Source organism: Erithacus rubecula (genome assembly GCF_903797595.1).
Source record: "Erithacus rubecula genome assembly, chromosome: 10".
Taxonomy (NCBI): domain Eukaryota; kingdom Metazoa; phylum Chordata; class Aves; order Passeriformes; family Muscicapidae; genus Erithacus; species Erithacus rubecula.
In genome coordinates, this window is record NC_136662.1 from 12,918,711 (window position 1) to 12,944,447 (window position 25,737).

Genomic DNA, 25,737 nt, shown 5'->3' on the forward strand with positions numbered 1-25,737 from the left:
CAACAGCTGTGATGGGCAGAGCAGACACGGGGGACAGGAGGCAGCTGAAGCCAAAGGGGACCCACGCCTGGAGCTGTGTCTGTGTGATTGGAACAGAGAGGCCAGGACCCAAGGAAATCCCAGCAGCAAGGGAAAAAAACAGATTGACTCTCAGTGACTCATTTAGCTCCTGGATTGGACAGATCTCTCCCCTGCTGGCAATTTGGCTGAGCATCAATGGACAGATACCAGGATGAATAGCTTAAAATAATTAGGGGTTGGGAATTTGCAAAACTGCTAGCCATCCAATTCTTTACTGTGCAATGCGAGGCAGAAAAAAGAAATTACATTTAGGTTATTAAATATTAAGTCAGTGGATTTACTTCCATTTGGTGCAGAACAGGAAACTGGCCAAAATTCAACATTTATATCATTGTGTTGATGGTCTGTTTATCACTGAGCAAGTGCCTTTTGGCAGGTCAAGCTCTTTGACACATGGGGCAAATGTGTGCTTAATTTCTCCCAAACAGAAGAATTAATATAATAATAATTAACACAGATGAGAGCAAAATTAAAATCAAGTGCAGTCAGGAGTTCAGTTTAATGCCAGGTGTCTCATATTCTACATGTTCTGGGGCCAGATTTTTCCTGTGGAAGGTAGCAAGGATTTTGCCTCTGGCACTTATGGGAGCTGAAGTGGGCCTTGGATGTAAAGAGACAGGATTCCCTCTACTTCTATTTAATGCATAAAACCAGAAGCAACAGGCTCATTTAGTATCAGAAAAGGTCAGTTAAAATTATAGAGACATCCTTTGGAGCAAATCCTCTACCTTGTATTTGCATATTTATGAATTAGAGATTACGACAGGCTATTTCATTTATTAGAGCAGCACTGCTATAGTTAATAGTCTGTCAGTATTTCCATTATAAACCCCGTTTTTCAGTGTTTAATATCTCAGCCATTTAAAATCACATCAGGAAGCAAGTTGGTCTTATGTTGCTGGCCAGGTGCAATTTTTTGGTTTGGATTATTTTCAATAATTAAATACTGCTCATCATATATGCAGATGAGCCACAGCATTTCTGTTGGAGGGGTATAGCAAGGTGCATAGATGCATTGTGCCTTTGTTTTTTTTAGGAAAGAAGGGAAAAGAGGAATTTGACCAGTCATGTCAACTGTGGCCTTATGTTTGAAGAACAGTTTTTCAAGCAACTACTCCCAGAGGAAACACTGGTTCTCAGTGGGAAATCAGGTTGCTGTTTGCTTGCCAGTGGTGACCAAAATAAACAGGTGAAGATGAAATTTCTTGTCTACCAGTCATGGGTGAAGCACCCCAGGCAAGAAAGCAATGAACATAAAAGAAGATTTTTTAGAAGTAACAGGAGCCCAAATTACAAATTCAGAAAGTTGGCCTCTTTTTAAATTCTGCCAGCAGCAGACAAGTGCAGTGCAGTCCTGACTTTATTGCTGATATTTGGGGTAGAGGGGCTGCTAAGGCTTTAGGGGCAGTTAGGAAGCCACTTGCATGTGTCCCTAAACTGAACAGTTATTTATTTCAGCTGTCTCATATGATTCTCCTTCCCAACAGCCCCACTTTGCTTTCATAGAAGTGTTAATTCACTGAAAAGTAACTGCCTGGTGAGGACAAATGTTCAGACTAAAATACCAATTTTTAACTTGTTAGGGCAGCAAAAAGTTCCTCTTCAGACCAGCTGAAAGAAGCTGGTCTTGCACTATAACCTCTTTCCTTGTGAAAAGAGAAACAGTCCAAACAGAAACTCCTGGACAGTGGTTTGTTTTCAAGTCTTGAAAAATTATTTTTTGCCTCAGTAATTGACAGGTTAGAAATCAAATTCATGAAGAGAAAAAAAAAAAAAATGAAGCTATGTGCAAAATATCTTTTGCTCTTTTGCCTTGCAACCAGAGTTGGAGGTGTGAACATAGTCCATATTTTCTTTCTTCCTCACCATAAAGGTCTATGTGCACAACTGAGGGTTCCAGGGAAACTAGCAATGGCAGACCAGAAATACTCTGAAACATCCCATTCAATCCACTTGGTGCACTGCAGCTAATCAGACTGTGCCCTAGCAAGACCCAGGGCTTGGCCTCTGTGCCACCTTCTGTAAATTTTTACTGAATTGAGATTAACAGCAAGTTTAGAAGTTGCATTACACAAGAATTTTTTTAAACACATGTAAGACAAGACTGCAACAAAAAGTCTCTGATCTTAAATCCCCCAAATGCATATGGTGAGCCAGACTTTTCATCCAGTATCTGATCAACATCATGAGAACCAAGAGACCAACCAGATCAAGTCATTCCATTCAGGCTTATGGAAAATCTGTTCCAAATCCAAGTGGTGAGGGCTAATCAGTAGCACTTTATTACAACAACAGCATTTGGGATACTTTGTAAGTAATTGCTAACTAAAAGTGTGTTTTCCAGACTCTTTCCAGAGTTGACATTGAACAATCTTCCTTCCCTAGGCACATCACAATGCCTTTTCAGCCAAAAATTATCTCTGGTCATGATAAGTAATCATAACTCAGAAAGAGGCAGACTACAGAAAATCTAACTGTTTTGAATACAAAACATACTTCATACTAAATATTTCAACAGTTTTTTTAAAAAGGTATAACCCAAAGTAAGGGGTGGGGGGGGATTCTGCCATTTAGAAAATGTCATACATTTTAAAAAGAAGTATGAAATATTGCATGCTGTTTGCTGGAAACTCTGTCCAGTCTCAGTAAGCTATCTGGACAGCATTGTTTACTAGATATATTTGTTATCCTTTGTCATTAATTTGCAGTGACTTAAAATCTTGCACAACTGACTTGAGTGCATCTTTGAAAGCTAAAAATACTAATTATTATATAATTAGTCAACAGGATGTGTGTAATTGTGCAATACTAGCATTCCTGGGTGTGGTTAAGTACATAGGTAGAATGCCAACACTCATCTAGATGTAGTATTATAAAATTACACAACAACATACACCCTGGGTGGATACTCTAATTATATTTTACATTTAAACAATAGCTACATTAGCAAAATAGAACTTATTATTTTACAAAATATCTTCCCACAGGCATGGATCACAGTAGATGATGGTAATAATATTGCCCAAATAGAGTATCTTCCCTCTCCCAAGGGACACAGTCTTCTTCATAAACAAAAACAGGAGACAGAAACCAGGCATAAAGAGCTCTTCATTCACTCATGGCATAAAACCACCCCAGAACAGACACATGACTATTGCTGTCATGCACTGGAGCAACTGAAGGCAGAGAATCACCAGGAAGGACTTTCTATCTCATGAAGAATCACATGAGATTAGCCAGAAATGTGACTAGAACTGTTGTATTTCTATGACTTAACAGACATCAGGACAATCTTTAAACCGTGGTGGAAACAGAGCCACACAGTGAGTCAGATTCTTCTTTGAACTTACCAGGAAGATCTAGGTTACAGCCATCAAATGTCTTGAGTTGATTCTGATCTCTGCTAAGATTTACTGCCAGTGTGGTGTAAAAGTCTGCTACACTCCCAGCCAAAACTTTCCTGCCTGGTCATCCCTCATTCTTCCTGTGGTACATCTGCATGACTGGCAGGCATGCATGTCACTGGGGCAGCACTACAGAGATGGTGACTTATGCAGTACAAACAGAAAACATGGCACACCAGTATTTACTCTCTTTTTGATATGATTTCAAGGTGAGAAATCTGTGAGTGAAAATTCCAACACCAAAAAAAAGCAAACCAAAAACCCCTAAGCTGTGACTCATCATTAATAAAAAATGTCAGAGCCTAAAGCTCTTTTTTTGTTCATGTGCCTGGGTGCAGAAGGGTGAGGTGCCCTCTGAGGATGATTTTATCTTTTACTTTTGAGTCTGAAGATCTTGGATGTGGTTTGGCAAGTTCATAAAAATATTGTGATGAAGTTGAGTTGCCATCTGGAAATGATACATACAGAGATGTAAGAAGGCTTGAGGAGAAAACTGCAGATGCTGGAAGAAGAATCAGCAATGCACATGAATGAGGTTAAAAATTGCAGACAATTAGCTACAAGATGACTCCTACTAAATAAATCATCAAAGACTTGACTACTGCTTCCAGGTTTCTACTGTGATATTAGCTCATTGGAACAGTCAAAAGATGTTAATTTGGCCAAAGTTTTAGAAATGTGCTATTCTTGTTTGAATTAACAAATCAACCAACAAGGCCAATCTATGCTGTCCTGCCAAGGCTATAAAGCTTCTAGGGAAGCTATTATATTTAATGCTCAGGATCAAGAGCCCCATGATATGCAAAATAAGCCTCTTTGTGTTAAATGAAAGCTGCACAGGAAAGAAAACCTGAGCTTGTCATAGAATTTCACATTTCATTTCAACATTCAATAAAGTACTTTGGATGTCCAATTTAATAGAGAAGCACAATTTATTTTTTCTGTATGCCTCCACAGATCAGGCCTTGCTCTATTCTCATTTAGAGTTTAATCCAAGACTCAAAGTAAAAAGAAAATATTCCAGTTGCTTCCAATAGGCATCCAGTGAGTCTTGTGCCGTGGTTTTACTTAAATGTAAATTCAGTGCTAAGTTCCTCCCAAGAAAAAGAGAGGCAAGTGACAGGAGTCTGTACACTTAACTTTCTACCTTGCTGTTATTTGCTGCTGATAGAACCTATCCTTTGGCTTGGCAAAAACTTCTTAATTTGTCTGGTCTTTCTGCAGGGTTGACTGGTATAAAAAAAATGCTCACCTCGACCTTCTTTATTGCTACATGGAGGAAGCTCACTACAGAAAACAGTACAGTTGTACTCTTGCCTACTGCTCGAGATTTACTTGTGTCCCTGGTGTGTTGTGATAAGCCTCTGAATGTCACTGCTGTGAAGGTTTTGTTCTTCCCAAAGACTCTCCTGAGGTTCAGTGAAGGCAAGCAGGGTTTGCTTGGGCTTAAAGGTAAATTGTGTATGTCACTGTAATAAAGGGAAATATGCAAAGTGTTGGTTGAATTTAATAGGAATTTGAAATGTTTGACTTGTTACGAGGCCTGTTGGAATTATGTGGACTTCTGATATTGCTCGTAGCAGGAGGACCTCACCCCATGGTGAGTGCCAGGTCAAGGCCTAATTATCACATACATGCAATTTAAACCATGTTCAGAATTAGTCTTGAGTCTTACTATCGCTTAATAGTATAAAATAAGAAACACGATCTGAAAAACACTAGGGAGGAATACTGAAGTTTTGCACATCAAAAAGGGTAATTAGAAACTCTTTTATTTTATAACAAATAAGCCAAGCATATTGACATGAATTATAGGAAATACTCAAAGTTTGAAATAATCTATTGAAAAGCACAGATGTATACTAAATCCTGTGTAAATGAATGTGTGTAACTGTTCTTCAGGTAACACATTTATTTATTTATTTATTTATTTATTTATTTATTTATAAAAGTAAGCTGTGTGTTCACATTTCTTTTTAAGGGTAGAACATCATAAAAGGTTTCTCTCCCTTGCTCTTACTCAACACAGGGAGATAGTTATTTCTGTAGTTATATCTGTTCCTCACACCCTAACATGCATTCCAGGGGCTTGGAGCAGATTCTTCCTGTACCTGAAGTAGTAGTAATTCTGTTTGGTTTAGTATTAGTAATTCTGTAGTTGTTCTGTCAGCTTTACTGGAATTGGATCACTGTAACTAGCAGCAGAATTCATTCTCTTGTGGTGGTAAAATTCCTTTGGTTTCAAAAAAGCTAATGGAATTCATAACTGCTTTTATATTTTTCAATCTGTGTCCTAGAACTGACTAGTCGCATTGGTTTCTTAAAAAAATACTATAACTTGCTACATTGCCCATTAGTTTTGCCAGTAGAGACTCTTAACAACCCTAGGAAGAAAATTTCACATATCCCTTCTTTTACCCTGTCTGGCTGCAAAGAAATCCTCTTACCTTTTGATAGCTTTATTTCATGGGGGAAAGGTTCTTCTCTGTCAGGACCATGACAGGTGGGCTCAGCAGGCTGAACCACTCCACCCCAAATGCTCCTTCCATCTTACTTGCTGCCTCTATACAGATGAAAGGTGTTGTGCTTTCCAGGTCAAATTTCATTAATGAATCTCCCAAATACTTGTCTAAGTGTACTCCTTAAATTAGATGAGATGTCTACCTGTGCTGTGGCCATTGAAAATTATCACCCAGCTGGGGCTGGTAAGCTTTCTGAAGCCTGCTCCACAATCTCCAAACCATCCTACAAATGCCAGGCCTTAGCACTTTTGCTCTTAGAAACACTGTAGTGAATTGTTGCTCTCTCCCATCACTAGTAGAGAATATTGATGTTGCCATTCTGGTTCAACTCCTTTAATTCTCCCAACTTTCCTAACAATTGTCTTAACATTTCACAGGTGTGTCTAGAACTAAAGTGTCAGCACAAGTTCCAAAAAGCTCATTGTAAAGTGTCTGCTTTCACCTCTCAGATCCAAGCTGATTAAAGGATTTGGGGAAAAGTGCTGGGGGCAATGAAGAACAATGAAGATTGTTTAGATGAGTGCAGGTATCATTTCAGATCACTGAAAAGTAGGAAAAAATAATTTTACTCTAACATTAAAGCAGTAAGGTCTATATAGCCTCAAGAATTGTTAACAACTGGCCTCCAGTCTAGCTTAAAGATTTTGGTAATCTCACCACATGCTGCCCAAGTCTGAACAAGATTTCCTAGCCACAGGTTACAGGGAAGGTACATAACACTGGCCAAGCTTCAGTATTTGGCCTGTTCTTACACTTCTGCTTCTGAACATCCACTACTGGTAATTATCAGACATAAAATATTGGAATTGCTGGACTTTTTCAGCCTTGTGTTTTTGTTTTATGGTTTTTATGTTTGCCTCATTTTTAGTGAGCCTGAAAAGTATGCAGCTTCTGTCCTATTTGCATTGTCATAAGGAAAAAACACAATTTTTACTGACCCTGGTTACCCAAGGGTATCCTTATACAAAGAGACATCTCTGACATGTGGGTCTATGATGACTGACATGATAGATGCAGCACTTGTAAAAGAAACCAGCTTGGAGTTGCATATCTTCTAGTGGCATGTAAATGCAGAAAGAGTTGCAAAAGTGGGAGCAACAGGCGACTGTCATTTGTGAAGTCAAAGTTTTATATATAATTTCACCTGTTTGAGAGGCAGATGGTTCTGTTAGTAGCTATTCCTTACATATAGATCAGACTTCTAAAGACCTTCTTACACCTCCTTTGGATAAAAGTATATAAAAAACCTGAACCCCTGAGCTTTCTCCTTCAGTATGCAGTCAGTACATTAGAAGGAAAAGGAGCTGTTACACCTGTGAAATAAAATTTGACTCAAAGATAGTTTAGGATGATAATAAAAGTAAAAGTTCAAAATACAGTGTGATATCTGTACAGAGTGTATTGACCTGCTGTCTAACTTATTTTATCCTTGCTTGAAATCTAAAATTTGGTTTGAAATAAATATCACTTCCTGCCAGTTCATATAATATAAGTACTTTATTGAATTCTGGCTGGGGCAGTGTTACTCAGAGATGGGGAGCCCAGTACTGGCCTTGTGGCATAGAGTCAGGAGCATTTTGCAGAATGTGACAGTTTCCAGACCACAGGCAATTCTGACTTTAGGGAAAGGTGAAGGAGATGGGCATCTACCCTAGAGAGAGATTACAGACAGCAAAAAAGCCAAGTCACAAATGAAAACTTTCTATTACTTTCTAGCACTACTGGTCTTCTGATGAACTTTTCAATATTTGGGATGAGTAGCAAATTTTTCAGCGAATCCAAGGGAAGCAGAATAGAGGTGGTCAGCTAAGCAGGAGAAACCAAGGCACCAGGTAAGACAACCATGTGGGAGAAGAGTTGGGGGAGCAAGGGGAGGGAAGAAGGCAGGCTGGCTCATGGAGGTGTTCTGACTGGCAGCAGGGAGTGCAGGGAAGGGAGAGACTGCTGCTGGTTAGGATATATCTGGAAGCCATAAAATTGGTGCTGAGGGGTGAGGTGCTGGAGTCATCTGTCTGAAAAGGGCAGAGGAAGAGAGCAGTAAAACTTTGGGTTTGGCATTTTGGGTGGCAGAGGGAAGAACAGGGCTCCTTCTGCACCTGCCGTGCCCCCAGGTAGGGTGACCTGACCACAGCTCTGGGAATGAGGGGGGTTCTGTGTCTCTGAGTTCATGACATTATTACAAAATAAATAAATAAAGGGAGAAAAGCCTAAATCTCTTGCTGCTTGACTGGGCAAACAAGAGCTTAGCAATGAAGGGAAAGTCTTTCTACCTTCCCCCAAAAGCAGCTAATCTTCAGTCAAAGGCTTTACCTGGGGCTTTTCTGGAGGCCACCTCTGCCCCGCGGGTGACATCCCTGTCTCTGCTTGAGCCTGGCAGGGTAGGGAGAGTGCCAAGCACCTCTGAGCCATGAGTGGGATATTGAGGAGGGAGGGAGGGAGGTTTGTGCCAGTTAATTAGCAGTACTTTGGTGGTTTCTGCAGCCCACAGTAACCTTCACAAGACCTGCAGTGAAGGAGAGGTATTTGGGGATATGTGGTTGAGGCTGGAAGTCAATTTATTTGAGCTCTTCTTTCTTTGAGCATCGAGTTCATTGTTCTTCCAGCTCCCTTTAGAGACCCTGACATCAGCTGTCCAGGCTGGGCAGCCCAGAGTCAAAAGGAAAGGAGCCTTTTGCCCATCACTGTCACATAAATCAGGGCCCAAATCTGTAAAATGTGAGAAAATGAGAGATTCGATTATCCATATGGATCACTCTGGATTTATTCCAGATTGCTTCATTAATAGCAATCAAAGACATCACTTTAATGGATTTTTTATCCTCAAAATTATGATCATGGGGAATTTGTTCTGGCTATTGGTTTTGAAAAGGCTTTTGATTCTCCTCAATAGCCTTAACTTATTTCAGATTTAGGTAACAGTAGGATTTGGTCTTAAATATGTTAGATAGGTCAATCTCCTTTATTCAAATCCACTGTTATGTTAAAACTAATGACCACAGTTTGAAGATGATTTATATACTGAAGCTTAGACATGAGAGTCTTTTCTCTCTGATACTTTTGCTGTTACAGATGAGCCTTTGTTTTGGGAGAAGTCACTGTTTTTAAGGGAAAAGTCAGTGATGTTTTCAATTTTGCCCTTAGTTGGAGAACATGTTATTTTTTTAATGAAGATTTTCTTTAATGAAGATTATGCTGGAAATCACCGAATGATGTTCATGTTTCTTCTTTGTTAATTGGGGTAAAACTCTTAAAGCCATTAGGTGATTTAAATGTAGCTCTATTTCAGCAATATCCTTTATTGGATCCCCCATTATCCTTTAAACATCTTGGTGTGCAAGGGGATAAAATTAGAATGAATTTGTTTGCTTTAAATTGCCAGCCTCTGCTTGATAAAACTATTAGCTATTTAGCTAATTGGGCTGCTATTCCATTATCATTAATTGGCAGAATTGATACAATTAAAATGGGGGGTTTATCTAAAGTGTATGTGGTTTTTCCTAGGTATTCCTATCAAGTTTCCTAACATGTTCAGGGAGTTTACATTCTGCAATTAGTTTTGTTTTCAAGGTTAGAGGTAAATTCAAGATTAATTTTGAAACTCTGAAACTTCTTACAGAGTCAGCTGGACTGTCTCCTGTTAATTTTGCTGTTAGTTTAGTCTGCCTCGGTGCAACATCTTTTGTGATTTAGACAATGCCCGGCGTTATGGGGCTGTGCAGAGTGTGGGGCTGAGCACACCCCCTTTGCAGAAGGTCAGGGCTTGTCCCAGGGCAGTGCCAGGCAAGGTGCTGAACACCCATTATTGCCTGGCCCACCAAGGACTTTAACACTGCCAGAACGTTTAAGCACACAAGCCCAGTGACGCCAATTAGCTTACTCATACTAGTAAAGTTAAACAAAGACTGCACTTGATTGGGGCCACAGTAATCATCACCTTGTCAGTTTGAGACTCCCACTGAATCCATTGCAAAATACCACAAAATAACACAAAATAGCACCACTCTCTGCTTACACCTTGGCTGTGCTCTCAGCTGATGCTGCCCTCCCTATGAGCAGGGCACTGTGTTTGGAGGAGCAGCTCTGCCAATCTTCTGTGTGTGTCCAAAGCATGGAGAAGTGCACCCTGTGCTCCTGCCATGCCTGGTGGACATGCCATCCCTCCTAGGCTCTAGTGCTAATCGTGCTTCTCCCTTCTAATGCTGTGATTCATAGCAGCCATTAGCCTCAAGTAAATGAATGGGCTGGAAGAAAATTAAAACCAAAGCACGCTCCTATCAAAGGGAGGTCTTGTTGACAAGCAGGGCCTCTATTGCCAGAATTAGTCATCTGGGTCTGCCTTTTGCACCACAGACTGAGAAAACCAGAGGATGATTAATTGGGCAGGACCAGGAGGATGTTGCCCCTCCCATAGAGTGGGGCAGTTTCTGAATCACACCATGAGGGCGGTGGCTACATCACTGAACACCACTACACTGCTGCACCTTCACCACGATTTGATGTTGAGCTGTGCTTCCACATTTGTTCTTCACTACCCAAACATGCCCTTACACTGTGATTTTCTTTACCTTATCTTGCAAGCTGTGTGAGTGAGGTCTACTGCCTTTTAAAGCAGCTTAAAATAATTTCTATCAAGAATATAAAATAGTTTTATGCAAACCAATTTTTTAAATGTTTTGTCTGTAAAATATGTGCAAATATAATTATATATAACTTGAATTAAAAAGAAAGTCAGGCTCTTTCCTGTAGACATGATCCAGTATGTGTGTAACATGTTTGAACACTGGAACAAACTTGATGCAATGCTGCCCTTCTTAATTCATTTGAGTCATTGACATTTTTAGACTATACCAAAGTCATTTCATGAAACACATCATGCTTCATGGGTTAATCCTGATTTAGCTGTGATGCTTTGCTTTTGGGTATTATCTAAATTGTTTTGCCCATCTCTTCATTCATTTTGTCTGTCATGAATATCATTCTACATGGATTCCACTCATACATTTATTTGTATTTAAATTATGCATCTCTTTAAGGAGATAGACCCATCAAGTGATACAATACCTGATGGGACAAAGAATGAGGCATTGTTTACTTTTGCATAAAAAGCCATGAAGACAGAGCACACAGTTTATAGGATACTAATGAATTATTTGGATGGTTGACCTTAAGTCAGACTCAATCCTGCTAAGCTCGGTAGCCAATGCATTTGAAATGTAATGAACAATAGTCTAAGAGCCAAATGTATTGAAGGTCTGGCTTGCACAGGTTGGCCCTTATTGACACCTTAGTGAGGCACCTTTTCTCTGAGTGGCTGGGGAAGCTCCTCATCACAGGCTCAGGGCTGCCTTCTCACCAGCCCAGGGACAGGGGCTGGCCTGCTGCTCTGGGTCTGGGACACTCATCCTGGGGAGACAGAAAGCACCTGAGTCTCTGGAGCCACAACTGGCATATTCCATGAGAGCTGAATGAATTCACTGGAGTGAAAGTCACCTTGGGCTGAGGGGCTCAGGAAGAAGGAACACTCCCCCAGTGCAGTTAGAAGCCCCACACTCCCACAGACTCTCCATGGCTCAGGGAAAGGGGGAAGGGAGCAGAAACAGAACCCCTAGAATAAGGACTGCCTCACAGCACTAAATGCACTGATCCTGTGCTGTTTATATTTCTGAATTAATTGCAGTAAATAAGGAGCATCACACTGAGTAAAACTCAAGTGAAAGAGATGGGAATCAAGCTCAGACAGAGGAGCTGCAATGAAGGAGCCAATCCTCCCTGTGCAAACTTTAAGGTATATTAGGGCCAAAACCTCCTTTGTGCTGGCATTGCTGTTGATTTGCTTCCATATCAGCTCTGAATTTGGCCTACTGTCACCATTAAAGAGTCCAGCATAGGGGACATCTTGGGTTGAAACATTACTGTGGCATACAATGCCTTATTTGAAAGATGAGATATAACTCTGTATGCCATTAACTAAGACAATAATAAATTAATACAATAGCCAGCTAATAGTGCTGTAATGCTTTCATGTATGAATTGGAATGTGAATACTGAGCTTTTCATTTCATGGTTGAAAAATACATGAGTTGACCCAAATATTAATTTCTGTATTTCAATCATTTACATATTATGGGTCAATAATCATTTCTTGCACAAATGACTTTTCAAATGAGAAGCAGTGTATTGTAATGGTCTATCATATTTACAAACATCTCATCATTCTCCTAACTTAGCACTTAGTATTTAAAATATACTGGACCAGATATTGTTTGCCAAATACAATACAAAACTGGGTCATGTAAAATTCAGATACTGTTTTCTTTTACTATTATCCATAATTTATAATATTCATAAACCATGGAGTTGCAGGCCTCTGCCCCTGGCAGGCTCATGCCCCCACTTTGGAATGGGCATAGGTTGTGCAGCAATGCTTTAGGAGGCCTGACACCTCTTTCTGCTCTTTCCTGACCTTAAAAATCTCTCCCCTTTGAGCAGCAGTTCCTCTGAAGATCCAGCACTGTCAGCAGAACTAATTGTGGTGGTTTTGAGAAGTTTATTACATCCCAAGATTTCTTTACAGCATTCAATGACATCCAACAAAATGCCTAGGATGTCTTTTTTTCAATTACTTTGCAAAGCTAAAAAATATAAATAATCTTGGTTTTTACTTACTGGTATTGAACTTATTCCATCATTTTGGACTGTTCATTGTTTCGTCATATTCTACCCCTTTATTAGCCAACATATCCCAACAGAAACCTTTTGTCTTAGAGTAAATGTGTTCAAGTACTGAATTAATCAGGGACTAGTGTAACATATATATGCTGCCCAACAAGATGAATTTACACATCTGCCTTTTCCCCTAATTATAATTCCAGAGGTTGAATGTCAACAGCATATGGGTATATCCTCAAAGAGGCATGCAAACACACACATACAGGCACACACACTGTACATTAATCTCTCTTGGCTTATCTGTTGCTGTCTTTAATTTGTATACTTCAAAATTGAGTGGTGAGGTCATTTATTAGACTGTTTCTGTGAATTTTATGTAGTGATAAGAAAGCAGTAACATGCAATTTGTTTTTATGGGACTCACTTTTGTAAGTATGATCTAATATTTTCTTCCTATAAGTGAACAGTGAGGAAGAGGTGATTTCAGAGCTAACTAAGAGTTAACTGGCTGCGTTTCAACTGTCACCATTGTCTTAAATCTACACAGGGAAGAGAGAGCCAGAGAGGTGTAAGTACAGCAGGCCACTGGGAAAAAAAAAAAAAAAAAACGTTTATAAGTAGAAATTTCTCCTCGGAGCAAATTTTTCCAGTTTGTCTTGATTTTTTCTTTCCCTATTTTTTAAACACAACGTGTGATGGAGATGATTGTTTTTATCCAAAGGACCTGACTTGCTGGCTCACTGCATCTCTGTTTATGAAATGCCATAACAAAAGTGAGCTCACGCTTGTGTGCTTCCAATGCGTGATGTTCCTGTGTGCCAGATGGGCACTTTCATGACTGTATGAGCGTGGATTATTTCATTTCCTACATCTGGGACTCCAAATGGCTGCACAGAATGCCACAGGAGAGAAGAACAGATCTTCAGCTGGGGAAACCTACCTTCACAGGGGAACCAGCTACATCAGAGGGGACGAGGCAGAAAAGCCCCGAGTGATATCTGAAAGTTCACATAAATCAGGGCCATAAGGGAAACCTTTAGAACCAGGAACAAGACAAAAATAAACAATAACTAATGCTGGATGTCAGCTGTGCGGAGGGGGGAGGGAAAATAAACCATAAGCAGTTTCTTGTCTGGCCACAGAAGATGTGTTTGGAATGCTGTTTTGTATTTCAGCTCAGAAACTCTGCTGTGACCTTCAGATATTGCTGGGTATTACAAGTTCTACAGATAGCCAGGGAGAAATATTCCAAGGAGAGATGGCATATACTGTGCCATGCTAGTTAATGTTGTGTATTGCTCACAGGCTGTTCCCAAACTGTGACCAGGCAGCCTTGTTAAAACTGTGCAGAATCCTACAGTAACAGTCAGGGATGCTAGTTAGTCATAAAGCTGTTGCAGGATTTGGGATAATTAGTTGTTTGTTTGTAGGATAGGAGTGCTTTCTTTTCTTTCTTTCTTTCTTTCTTTTTTTTTTTTTTTTTTTTTAAGCCCAAAACAACAGAGAGCAGATCCTCAGTATAGTGAGGATCTGGCTCACTACACTTTTGCAGAGTATGTTGCATTTCAGAGCCAGCAAACAGGAGGAGATGGTGAGAAGAATTAGCAGAAAAAATATAGTGACTTTCTTAAGATGAAAGAGAGCTAACCCCCAAAAGAGAACAAATGAAAAAAGTAATGAACAAAAAAAAGTAAGAGCTTGTGACACAAAGTAAGAAAAATAAACAGCAGTTGATTTAACTATTTTGCATAAGATATTTACAAACCACAGCATATTACTGTTTGCTTTATGCATTTTCACATCCTGCTCAGTTTAAAGCAGTAATTTTCTGCAAGGACAACAGAGGGAAAAAAATGCTTTACACTGCTTATATTAATTACATTTTTTCATTACCCGTCATGTTTTCTACAGGCTTGTGTATTATTACTGTAAAATGTAATGAAACAGAAAAAGAAAAAAAGAATGGACTTCTGGGAAATTTTCCAATTCTTGAAATGCAATGTTAATTGAGTGCTATTTTTAGGTCATCACAGATAGAACTGAACCCATTGCCATCAGAGCACAGAATGGGGACAGCCCAGGTGCAACACAAACTGGGTGAGGGAATCAGTTTCTACTAATGGAGGAAAGGAGAGAAACTAACTCCCCAGAGGGGTGGGTTTGGGGCAGTTTCTATTTCTTGATGTTAAATTCCCAAAGCAGAAATGAAAGGGAAGGGTGCAGAGCTGGCAAGGGTCCAGGACCCACCATGCCCAACCATGGTCACTCCTGAAGGAGATCCACTGGCTTCTGAGTCAGGAGGGCAGAGAGACTCTGCCTGGTTTTGTGGCTGACTTTCAGCTCTGGGAGGGAGGGCACTCTGAAAGCCAACATGAAATAAAGTCCCCAAAATGTATCAGAAATCCCTTTAATTTATAGATCTCTTAAAAGGCTGCCAAAAAATCAATTATTTTAATTTGTATATAGTGCAGCCATGGACTGATTCAAGTTCTTTTGAAGTATTTTTATACAGTCATTGCACAAAGGCATCCTCTTTCCCATATGAAAAAAAAAAAAAAAGAAACTGAAAACCAGAATTTCTCACAATCACTTTGATTGGAAGAATACTGCAATTCACATGGGGTTTTGCAAGCAAATCTGAGTCTCCTCACTGTGTTAACTGGGTACCTTTACTGTCAGTCCCAAGAATCAGTGTAGCTCTACTGCTCCCTTTATTATCTGCCTCTTCCCCCAAAGCGTGTAGGGAAACTGAGCCTGTAACAGGAGAAATAGGTTCTGGCATGGGGGGTGCAGGTTCCCTTCGGAACAGAAGTGGGAAATCCTCAGTGTGAACTTACCAAGGCCAAAATCACAGAATCACAGAATGTGTTGTGTTGAAAGGATCATCAAGTCCAGCTCCTGACCCTGCCCAGGACATCCCCAAGAGTCTCACCATGTGCCTGAGAGCATTGTCCAGACAATTCCTGAGCTCTGTCAGGCTGGGCTGTGACCGTGCCCTGGGGAGCTGTTCAGTGCCCAGACACCCTCTGGGTGAAGAGACTTCTGATACCCAACCTAAACCTGCCCTGGCTCAGCTTCAGGCCATTCCCTGGGCTCCTGTCACTGTCAGCACCGAGCAGAGATCAGTGCCTGCTGCTCCTCTCCCCTCTCAGGGAAGCTGTGACTGCAGTGGGGGCTCCCCTCAGTCTCCTCTTGCCCAGGCTGACCTCATCTGCTCTTCATATGACTTTCCCTCCAGACACTTCACCACCTTTGTAGCTCTCCTTTGGGTGATCTCTAATAGTTTTATATCCTTTTATATTGTGGTGCCCCAAACTCTACACATCAGTGTGGCCACTCCAGTGACCTGTGTGAAGGAGGAGAGAGCATTGGGGGAAGCCAATCTCCCCAAAGGTGTTCATTCTCTCTTTATCACTGCACTGCTATAAAAGCAAGAGCCTCACCCAAACATTTCGGCAGACATTCTAAATGGCAGTGTAACATGTTTTGGAACAATTGAGATTAAACCAGATTTCTACCTGCTTTGGCCCCATCTCAAAAAACAGACATGATCAGGTGGTAGAATTATCAAACCAGTTCTCTTTGTTTTACTGTTAGTGATTTGCTAACCAGCCTCTAGGTATGAGATAACACTCCCACCCATATTGACCCAGGTCATCAAAGACATTTGGAGCAGGATCCTAAACAAAGACACTTAAGCACCCAAATTCCTTAGATGATCTGGGCTCTTTTACCTTGGTACAAATAGCTTGAATTCTGGCGTTTTCTTTATTCATTAGAAGTTTTTTGTTTTTCTATGGGTCTATAGTAGTCACTTGAGGGTCCAGGCTCATCCTTTTTCCAATCTCAGCTCAAGAATTCTGATTGTGCCCAAGGGCTACAGGAAATACAAGGCATCAGAAGTGCTTCCTTGGGTGTGGCTCTCCTTGACCTGTGCAATAGCATGTGCATCAGGTACCCAGCAAGAACATGTCTTCAGTCATTGCATATCAATAATTCTCTACCTTTCCCTTAAGTCACATAACCTGTATTTTTGACTCATCAAAAATACCTCCTCAGTGCATTTCTGATGTGTCTTCCCACCCATTCTGCAGCAGATATGGCAATGGTATATAAGTGTTATGGATTTGCCTGGCAAGACTTAGATGAATGAAAAGAAAGCAAAGCAAAACACAAACTAAAGAGTTGATTTGCTCTCCAAAACATCTCAAGTGCTAAGTCATAAATATAAGCCAACATAATTTTCTTTTATCTGGCACATAGAATTAAGGGTGTTGTGCTCAAGCACTTATAGCAAATTGACACACACTTCCTTTTAGGAATGCTGCATCAAAGGTATTAACATGGCACACACTGCCCTGCACTTGCACAAAGGTGTGTGAGCTGTGACACTCTTATTGCAAATCAAGAGAGAAATCCAGCTTCTTCTGACTCTGCCTGCACTGCCTCCAGCAGTGGTGCCAACATTTGGACTTCATTTAGTCAAGCCAAGTGGCTCCAGCTTGTTGCAGCCCCACCATGGGCCTTAGCTCATTATTGGCTTGTCAGCACTAATACTTCATCAAGACCAATCTCTAACCTGGCAGCTACCCCTACATTTTTGTATTGCACCATGACAGACCCCTTTTTATGTTTAGATTAGAGTTATTCCTCTTTGCTATGAAAATTGATCTGGATCCACAGCCCTCTGGTTGGGAGTCACAGTATTTTTCCATAAAGGACCCAGTTTTGTTCTTTCAGAATGATTCGTTTTTCCTTAGCACCCAAAGTTGTTCTTATAGGCTGCAGTCCAAAAATAGCAAGGCTCCTTTGCAGGTAAACTTTTTTTGTAGTGGGATGACAGGAGCAAGTGTTGGAGAGTATAGAGGGAGCAAAGGGAATCATGAAACCACAAAGCCTCCTGAAGCATGGGAGCCTGACCCAAGCCAGCTGGATCCCACTACACCATCCCTAAGGAATGGCTCCTATGTGAGCCAGCCCCTCACTGCTCCAGCTGCTGAGGAATGGGCAATAAATTTGTTAATTCCAAGTTAAACTCATTGCAGAAATCAGGAAGTCAGTATTCCAATGGCAATTCAGACTTGAGATAATGTCTTAAGACAGAAGTAGTTACTGGTTTCCATGGGAATTTTGGCATATCTTTCACCAGGACTAGGATTTAATCTGTGGGAGTTATCAATTTTTTGGCTTGATTAGCTGGCACATGTCCTCTACTGAAAGACAGTCACAGTGCACCTGAAGAATTGTGATAATAACCAGTCAAGGAGACTTTGCAGCATGGACTTGAGGAGGCTACAGCCATTTGACTGGATCAATAGATAGGATTTCATCAGAGAGAAGGGGGTCAAATGTCACTTTGAAAATTTCACTTCAACGTGTTCATTTTCTGTTTCATCTGTGTTTGAAATGGCCTGTAGATTTAAACTGTGACTCAGAGCAGGAGAAATGAGGAGCATTAATTCTTACTAAAAAATGCCATTCCAGGCCATAACCCTCACATAAATGAATTTGGCATGTTCCAAGTGAACCATCACTTCCATGATGAAACCAATGGATATAAATTCAGCTTTGGTCAGATGAATCCTCAAGCTTGCAGACCATGCACCAAATGTTTATTATTGTTCAGAAGATCAGATACACAGTGGCTGCAACACAGTGCTTTCAAAGAGTTCAGCTGTCATGATCCAAGGGAGCAATCGGCAGCAGGGCTTAAATATGTTTCAGGCTCTGGGATTTTCAAAAACCCTTATGCTTTCAACTCCCAATGACAACATGGAGCCTGGAAGCTTTAAAAATCTGAAATAGGTACTGATCTGTATTCAGGGGAGCTCATATATCTGTGGAAACCTGCCTCTTATTTATCCAGCAGCCCTGTTGTTCTGGGTCACATTAGGGACCATGAACACTACTCTGCAAACCCTGCTCCTTTGCATGGCTGTGGGTAAAACAGGAAGAAAGATGTATTATGGCTGCCAATGAACAGGAAGATGCCATAAGCAATGATGTGTTAGCCAGCATGTTAGAAGATGCCATTGTATACATCAGATGCAGAACCCAATTAGCTGGGGTAATTACAGTTTCTGATTTAAAGGTTTTTGCAGCTTATGAAGTTTCCCATCCTACTTGTCAGCCTCTATGTCCTCCCTGCTGAGGATCTGTACTGCTGCAGGTGGAGAAGCCCACCTGGATAACATGGCCTGCACACATGGGCCCACAGGATACAGTATTGGCACCCAACTCACATCACAGCCAGGACAACTCAGATGCTAAACTGGCTGTTCTGCTCACACATGAGCCTTTGAAATTAAAATGTGTGTGGACCAGCTCCTGAATACTTTTGTAGATATTCCAGCACATGGTCCCCTTGCAGTCCTATTTAGACTCAATTTGTGAGTAGGCAGTGTTGTCACCCAGGAGAATGGACATTTGTGATCTAATTGATTAAATCTGTGTTATCCAAGAGGGTGTTCCCAAACAGTGAAATGCTTCTAAAGCATTCCAAAACAAATCCCAGAATGACCTGTGCTGCACCCACACAGAGCTGCCTCTGACACTGCTGCCAGTCTGGGAAATAACATGGGCTTCAGACCAGTTAGCTCTGGGCATCAGGGATTTTGTAATACTAGAAAAAGGTGGCTAACTTTCCACTCCCTTTCCCTGGTTGTATGATGTGAAATGCTCTTGAAGTCAGTGGAGCTGCACTGCTATAAAACCAGGTACAACAGAGCAAGTACATATCTCAATATATCTAATGTTCATAAAGTTAATAATATCAATGCCAACAGAGTCCAGGACTGGCATCTTGGATTTGCCTCAGTAGATTGCACCTTAGCACTATTATTTTTATCAGGTTTTTGTTCCTTTGTCTTCTTCCTGGGTATCATCAGAATAAAGTTCATCTCCCAGCTCCTCAACCCTAAGCATATCCCTCAAAGTTTTGGGCCTGGGATATAGAGTACCTTAAATGCTTAAATATTATCCTTTGAAATGGGGCACTGTGCACAAAAGGCCTACCAGGCTCCCATCAGGAGAGTTAGTTGAAGTCTGGGGGACTGGAAAGACTGGCTGCAGCCAATTTATTTTTTTCTATTTGTTGATCCACTTTGTCCAAACACTATGAACATTTGGTGTGTTTAGTTCTAAATATGTCAAATGCTCCTTTAGGGAAGAACTTCAAAAACCTAAAATCATCTCTTAAGATCAAATTCATTGCCTGAGCTCAAAATTACTGTTCTCTACACAAAAAAAAACCCCACACACACATACTTGTGTGCTTTGTCTGCACTGCAGGAATTGTCCTGGGATAGCACTGTGCTGTCTGTGGAGCCCTGCTAAAAAGCCTTTCTGATACTGAGAGAGAGCTGCAAATATTAACATATCATTGTGGGCAGTGGGAAGAAGAATGATTATCCCAGAATATAACAAATCTAAAAATAAATTGCCTTCATTTTCACCTATTGCACACCAGTGGGGGTAAAACAACTTTAATTAGTGTAACAGGACAATAGCAATGGAATTGGCTTGGTCACAAGATTTTTGCAGAATGACACTGATGGTATTACTATCCAACTTCAAAGATTTGGAAAGATGTGGTTGCTAACACTGGAGAATAGAAACCTGTTTTTCATCAACTAGGCTGGCCTGACAAATTAAGTCTGTGGAGTCATTAGATTAAGATAAGAGCTTATCTCCTAGACTGACATTTATTCAGAGGTTTTTATGCTGCTCAGCTAGTAATTAGTGCAGTTGAATTTTTAACACTGCTTTGTCCAGTCACTTGACAGATTTGAAATATGCACAGTTTTGATTAAAAAAACCCAAACAAACAACTAAAATCTAAGGATACAAAATTATTATCTTGGAAAGGTTTTAAGAAGAGTTGAGATGATGCTAAAAATCTTCAAGGAGGTCAGAAGTGCTTCTGCTGTTGCCTCATTTCCATACACAGATTGAGAGGCTCCATAAACTAAATTTTTAGGCACTAAGCATCAGATATCTGCAGCAAATCTGTGATTTCTTTCGTGCCCATCCATTTTGTAATTCTGCTACTTTAGAGGAGCAGGAATATGGTGCAGGCTGCAGTCCTGCTCATTAATGCTTGTCTGCCTCCTTCAGCACTCAGGTTAGGATTTCAGGTGGGGGCAGTTTCAAAAGGAATTTTCTTTCATGTGGCTGTTTTCATGGGATAAGATTTATTTTTCCTGTCCTAATTTTCTTGTAATAACAGATGGATTGTTCCACAGTAAACCAATGCATTACTTTTGGACACATGTTTTTTAAATTGCCTTAGACTAACAAGTATCACTTTTTTTTAAACAGCTCATTTTGAGTAACTGAAGATTAGAATTGGATTAATAATTAGTGATTAAATGGATGACTGTTTGTTTATGAGGTTTGACAGTTTGTTACAGCTCCATCCTTGTACAGCATTTGTTTTGTCCAAAGTGCAGCCATCTCAGCATCTATGGTTGCTGCCTTTAGAAAAACACAGACAAGAGGAGTTCATGGTAGTAAATTATGGTGCATCCAACTGCTTTAGTTCTGTGATTACTGACATTCACAAAAACAACAACAAAAAGACCTGTTGTTTACATTTTACACGGTACTGCCAAGACCCCTGAACTCCGTGGCCTCGGGGCCATCAGCTGCAGAGGGTGACACATTGTCACTCACCTGCACTCCTGAGTTTGAAATAACAGTGGCAGAGCAGGACACAGCTTCTCAGGCTGACTGGGATCTGCATGCTGGTTTTACATGTCCATTTCTGTGGGTTTTCATGGCATTTATAGAACCCCAAAATATGAGAGGAGTTTTAGCATCTCATAAGTACAACAGGTCTTCCATGGCTGGAATGCCATGGATGGGAAGTAAGGCATGAGGCAGGGAGTTATTTCAGACCTTTGCACAGCCAGGAATGAAACCCTGCTGCTCTCTACTTTCTGAGCCAGACCCTTGACCTAGACCTGCCCTGATTCCTGTTTCAGTGCAGATGCTTTCAGCCCTCTGTGTCTGCTAAGGCACTTGATACTTCACATTGGAGATGTGAAACCCTATATATTTTGTATATATTTCATGTGTGTAAAATTCAAGCTCTGTGGCAATCTCTGCCATTGGACACCATTCCTGATGTGTAGTTGAGATCAGCTTGTACTCAGGAGTGCTAGAGGTAGAGATGGAGGCAAAACATTTTTGCTCATTAAATGGCATAGAAAGAAATTTGCATCAAGCTGAACCACTTGCATCAATTCCCCAAAAGCTTGAAGTACTGTTTTACTCTCTAAATTTTAGCTGTTAATGCTGTCTTTGCTGTCAGCCAGGTCAAGAATCCTGCATAATTCCCAATATATAACTCACTTCCCAGCAGAGAGAAATGAAACCCTTTCATGGACCTTGGGTGAGCATGAGGAAAAGAACCAATTTCTGACACCTCTAGGGAGAAGCATGGCCTCAGCAGAGGGCAGAGGAAGGATTTAAATTCAAGCTTCCCAGGATTTGTGGCAGCAGCAACCCTATTTTCCTACATTGTTTTACTTTCCTGTGGTGTGCACTGCTGCAGAAGCTGGATGGTATCAGCACTACCCTGGCAAGCTCCATCTGTTGAGCCTAAAGCCTTTCCCCTCTTGGACTAAAGGGAAAAAGTTGCCATCACTCAGACACACCAACAGAACCAAAGAAAGAACCTCACCTCTGGGACAAACCCCAGCTATGTGGAACTATTAACATCTCCTTTGGATGGTCTGGAGATTAGAGCACAGAGGTGTCTTCTAGTCTGTCACAGCTGTCTATCAACAGTGCTGGCTCATGGGGCAGTTCTCTGGCCCCACAGCCTTTTCATTCCTGCCCTGCTGCCACCATCCTCATGTAGTTCCATGAGACAACACTGACTTGCCCTTTTGCCTTTGGCCAACAGTTTAAAGACTATTGCTGCTTGATGGTGCAGGCAAATAAATTAATAGCCTTGTTTCTGGCTGCAGTGTCTAGAGTCTGAGACCTTCACTGGCCTCACACAGAAAGCCAAGGATTGACAAAAGCACTAGCAACAGAGAAGTCCAAACAGGTCAAGGGAAGGGGCATTGCAGACTAATAAAACCTGTTACTACACAGAGAACTTTGCTCAAATACTGATGCCAGAAAAGACAGCCTAGACTGGCAGGTAAATCTCCCTGAAAATAGCAGAAATCAAGGTTAGAGCAACATATTCATCGCAGGTTACTTAATAAATATGGAAATACTGTAAAAAGAGAATTAGAGATTTTACAGGAGGAAGGTGTCATTGAATGACAGTAACAGTACAATGATGCTTTACTCTGCCCTCCATTTTTCAGTGTCCTGCTCTCAGGTTGATGGTTGCTCTTCAACATTTGGCCAAGGTCAGACAGGTGAGAGAGAATTTTTTCTGAAGTTTCTTGTGTTCCTAATCAATTTTTAAAATGACAGTAAAGGGCAATAACTTTTTAAACTGGCAAATACCTTTTTAGTGTCACCAGAAAACAGTGCCTGTGAACTTGGATGTTACTCTGACTTTTTATTATTGCTTTTGGCTTCTAAGTTTGGTGCAAGGGGTGGCCATGTCCCAGAAAAAAATTGCTTGTCCGTTTTAACAGAATTCTACAGGCAGAAATTAATCCATGATGAATGTTTCCCAGTACAGTAAATTATGTAGGAGGTTCCACACAGATATCCTTTACTCTCAGAAATGAAGGTGAGCACTCAGTAGCACAAGTACATGGTATAGCCATCCAGTTGTTTGTGTTTCCCGCAGGAATTCAACACTCTTCACAAATAATTACACTTTGCAGTTCTATAAGACAAATCCTGTGATCCCACAGGACAACTGCAAAGGTAGGGTAAACACCTCCCATTCTATTTTATAGGTACTTAGCACTTATGAAGTGCAAGCTCAAGGCGGGCTGTGACAAACATCTACACTTAGAGAAGTCTCTCTGGAAAGCCAATGGAAATTATTTGCTCAATAGTCATGGTAATTAAAGTGGTCCATGATCAATGCAGCTGTTGGGTTGGTGGCTTCCCTTGCACCATGTTAAAGACCCTCTGCAATAGCCCAGCCTCTCCCCAGTTTGCTTTTCTGTTGTATGTTATTCATTAAACCCTTTGCTGTGACACGCCATTGCCAGTGTGCCAAATCCTGAGCAAATCATATCCTCTGTTCTTCTGTTGCAGATTTGTGAGATAATCTACTATAGATTAATCATTTCAGTCTTATGTGCAATGTCAAAAATAAATTGGGGTTATGAAGCTGGAGGGGAGCCACTTGGGGGTGGTGTGTTCTTACTGACGCTCCTTATTTGACTTTGAAAACAGTGTCATGACGAGATTTTTGAAGCTGATAGTTACCCCATGGAATCCAAATCACAAGGTAAAAATGCTGTGGAGTAAGTTTTCATCTTTACAAATATCAGCTCAATGTTGAATTGTAAACGATTTTTAGGCTATTGCCTTCCCTCTCCTCACAGCATGAAACGTATCTGGGCTGAGCCATTACATCTCTTTAGAATATAAGATGGTGGAAAAATAAATAGAATAAAATAAAAGCCAACCCCTTTTAAGGACTGAATATCTGCTGGAGATGGAGGTATCCAGCACAGAAAAATAATACAGGCCAGGAGCACAGCCAAATATACTGTAAGAAAATATTAATTTGCATAATTTGAAATTTTCTCAAACATTTTTTAAGATCCCAAATGCTGAACAGTGAGTAATTTGTCTAACGCAGCAGTTCTTGCTGCCCTCCCAGCTGAATCACAGTAGGTCCTTGGTGTCTCTAAGCCAGAGCAGAAATTAGTGCATACAGAGAGACACTCTCCTTAGCTTCCTAGTGTCTTCTGCAAGACAAGAAGATTCACAATCCTCTCTGAGTTCAGTATGAACTGAGAAACGAGACATTTAGTTCTATCTGTGTTGCCATGTACCATCCACCTAGGCAGCAAGGCTTTATCCTGCCATCATTTATTGAATGCAGGCCTACAGTGACTTCATGACATGCTTTACCTTCCAAGGGATGGCAGAATATTGCAGGGAATACAAGGAATGGAAAAGCACTATTTTTGTTACAGTTTCTTTTGCTTGCATGCAAGTAAATCAAGCCAGACTCCATGCTGAGTGATATATCATATAACCCTTCAATGTGATATGTACCCAACAATTTGTTTTTCACTATGGTAGCTTTTCACAATCCATAAGTCAGATGGAAGGTAGAGAGATTTCCTAGCTTGAAATGCAAAATGTTTTTTTAAGATATCCTAGGGATTTTTTTTTTCCTACCAAGAACAGTTACTGAAGAATACAGATGAAAATATGTGCCGGAAAGTATTCACTAATGATTTACTCAAAAGATGTGCCAGAACATACTCGCTAATGATTTACTCAAAAGATGTGATGGCATCCAGAGTCCCTTACAGAGTTCTTCTGAGCAATTAATGCATTAGAACTGTGCATTCAAGCAATATTAAAACTCTAGCAATAAGATAACCAACAGAAGAAAATTACTAGCATAGTGCAAATCTGAATTGGTTTGAATGGATCCATCTTCCACTCAAGACCTGCCTTTTGTATTCAATGGGTAATTATGGTGATATTTCCAGATAAAGAATATTCTGAGTTGGAAGGGACCCACAGGGATCATCAAGTCGAACTCTCAAGTGAATGGCCCATATGGGGATTGAATGGTGATATTATTAGCACCATGTGCAGCATCATGTGCTGAAAAGCTGGATGAGTGACTTAGAGAAGAACATAGATAAATGGATAGAATGTCAAAAAGAAAATATGCCTTTAAAATATCATTAGAACACTGGATATGATTGGTGATCATAACAGTATGTTACTTAAAAAGTGATGGGCACAAAATACTTACTAATTGAGCCTGAAAAGGAGTTTTCTTTCCTTGCTTTCCCAGCAAAAGCAGTCCTATCCCACCAGCTCTGTTTACTCAGCCTCTCAAAGGCCAATTCCTGTGTGAACACTCATTTCCCTTGGGAACAAGGATAAGAACCAAGTTTATGCTCAGCACCAATATGACATGGGTCAAAGGATAAGCTAGG

General features: G+C 40.6%; 1 protein-coding gene and 1 long non-coding RNA gene across 5 annotated transcripts in view; both read left to right on the forward strand.

Annotated features, from left to right (window-relative positions):
• The first annotated feature begins 35 nt into the window (after positions 1-35).
• On the forward strand, positions 36-7,095 carry LOC306805755. Its single transcript, XR_013775290.1, has 3 exons — positions 36-1,270; positions 4,710-4,937; positions 6,385-7,095. It is a non-coding gene; the product is annotated as an uncharacterized lncRNA (long non-coding RNA).
• Positions 7,096-7,659: 564 nt separating this feature from the next.
• LOC306805753 (uncharacterized protein) overlaps positions 7,660-25,737 on the forward strand; it is a 27,999-nt gene continuing 9,921 nt past the window's right edge. Inside the window, exons 1-5 of one of the 4 annotated variants that reach the window (XM_079313857.1) lie at positions 7,660-7,839; positions 11,685-11,792; positions 19,364-19,406; positions 23,002-23,055; positions 23,999-24,053. In XM_079313857.1, coding sequence (XP_079169983.1) covers positions 11,758-11,792; positions 19,364-19,406; positions 23,002-23,055; positions 23,999-24,053 — 187 coding nt within the window. In that variant the 5' untranslated portion in view covers positions 7,660-7,839; positions 11,685-11,757. The remainder of the gene's footprint in view (positions 7,840-11,684; positions 11,793-19,363; positions 19,407-23,001; positions 23,056-23,998; positions 24,054-25,737) is intronic. The other 3 variants (XR_013775284.1, XR_013775285.1, XR_013775286.1) reach the window with 3 other exon arrangements.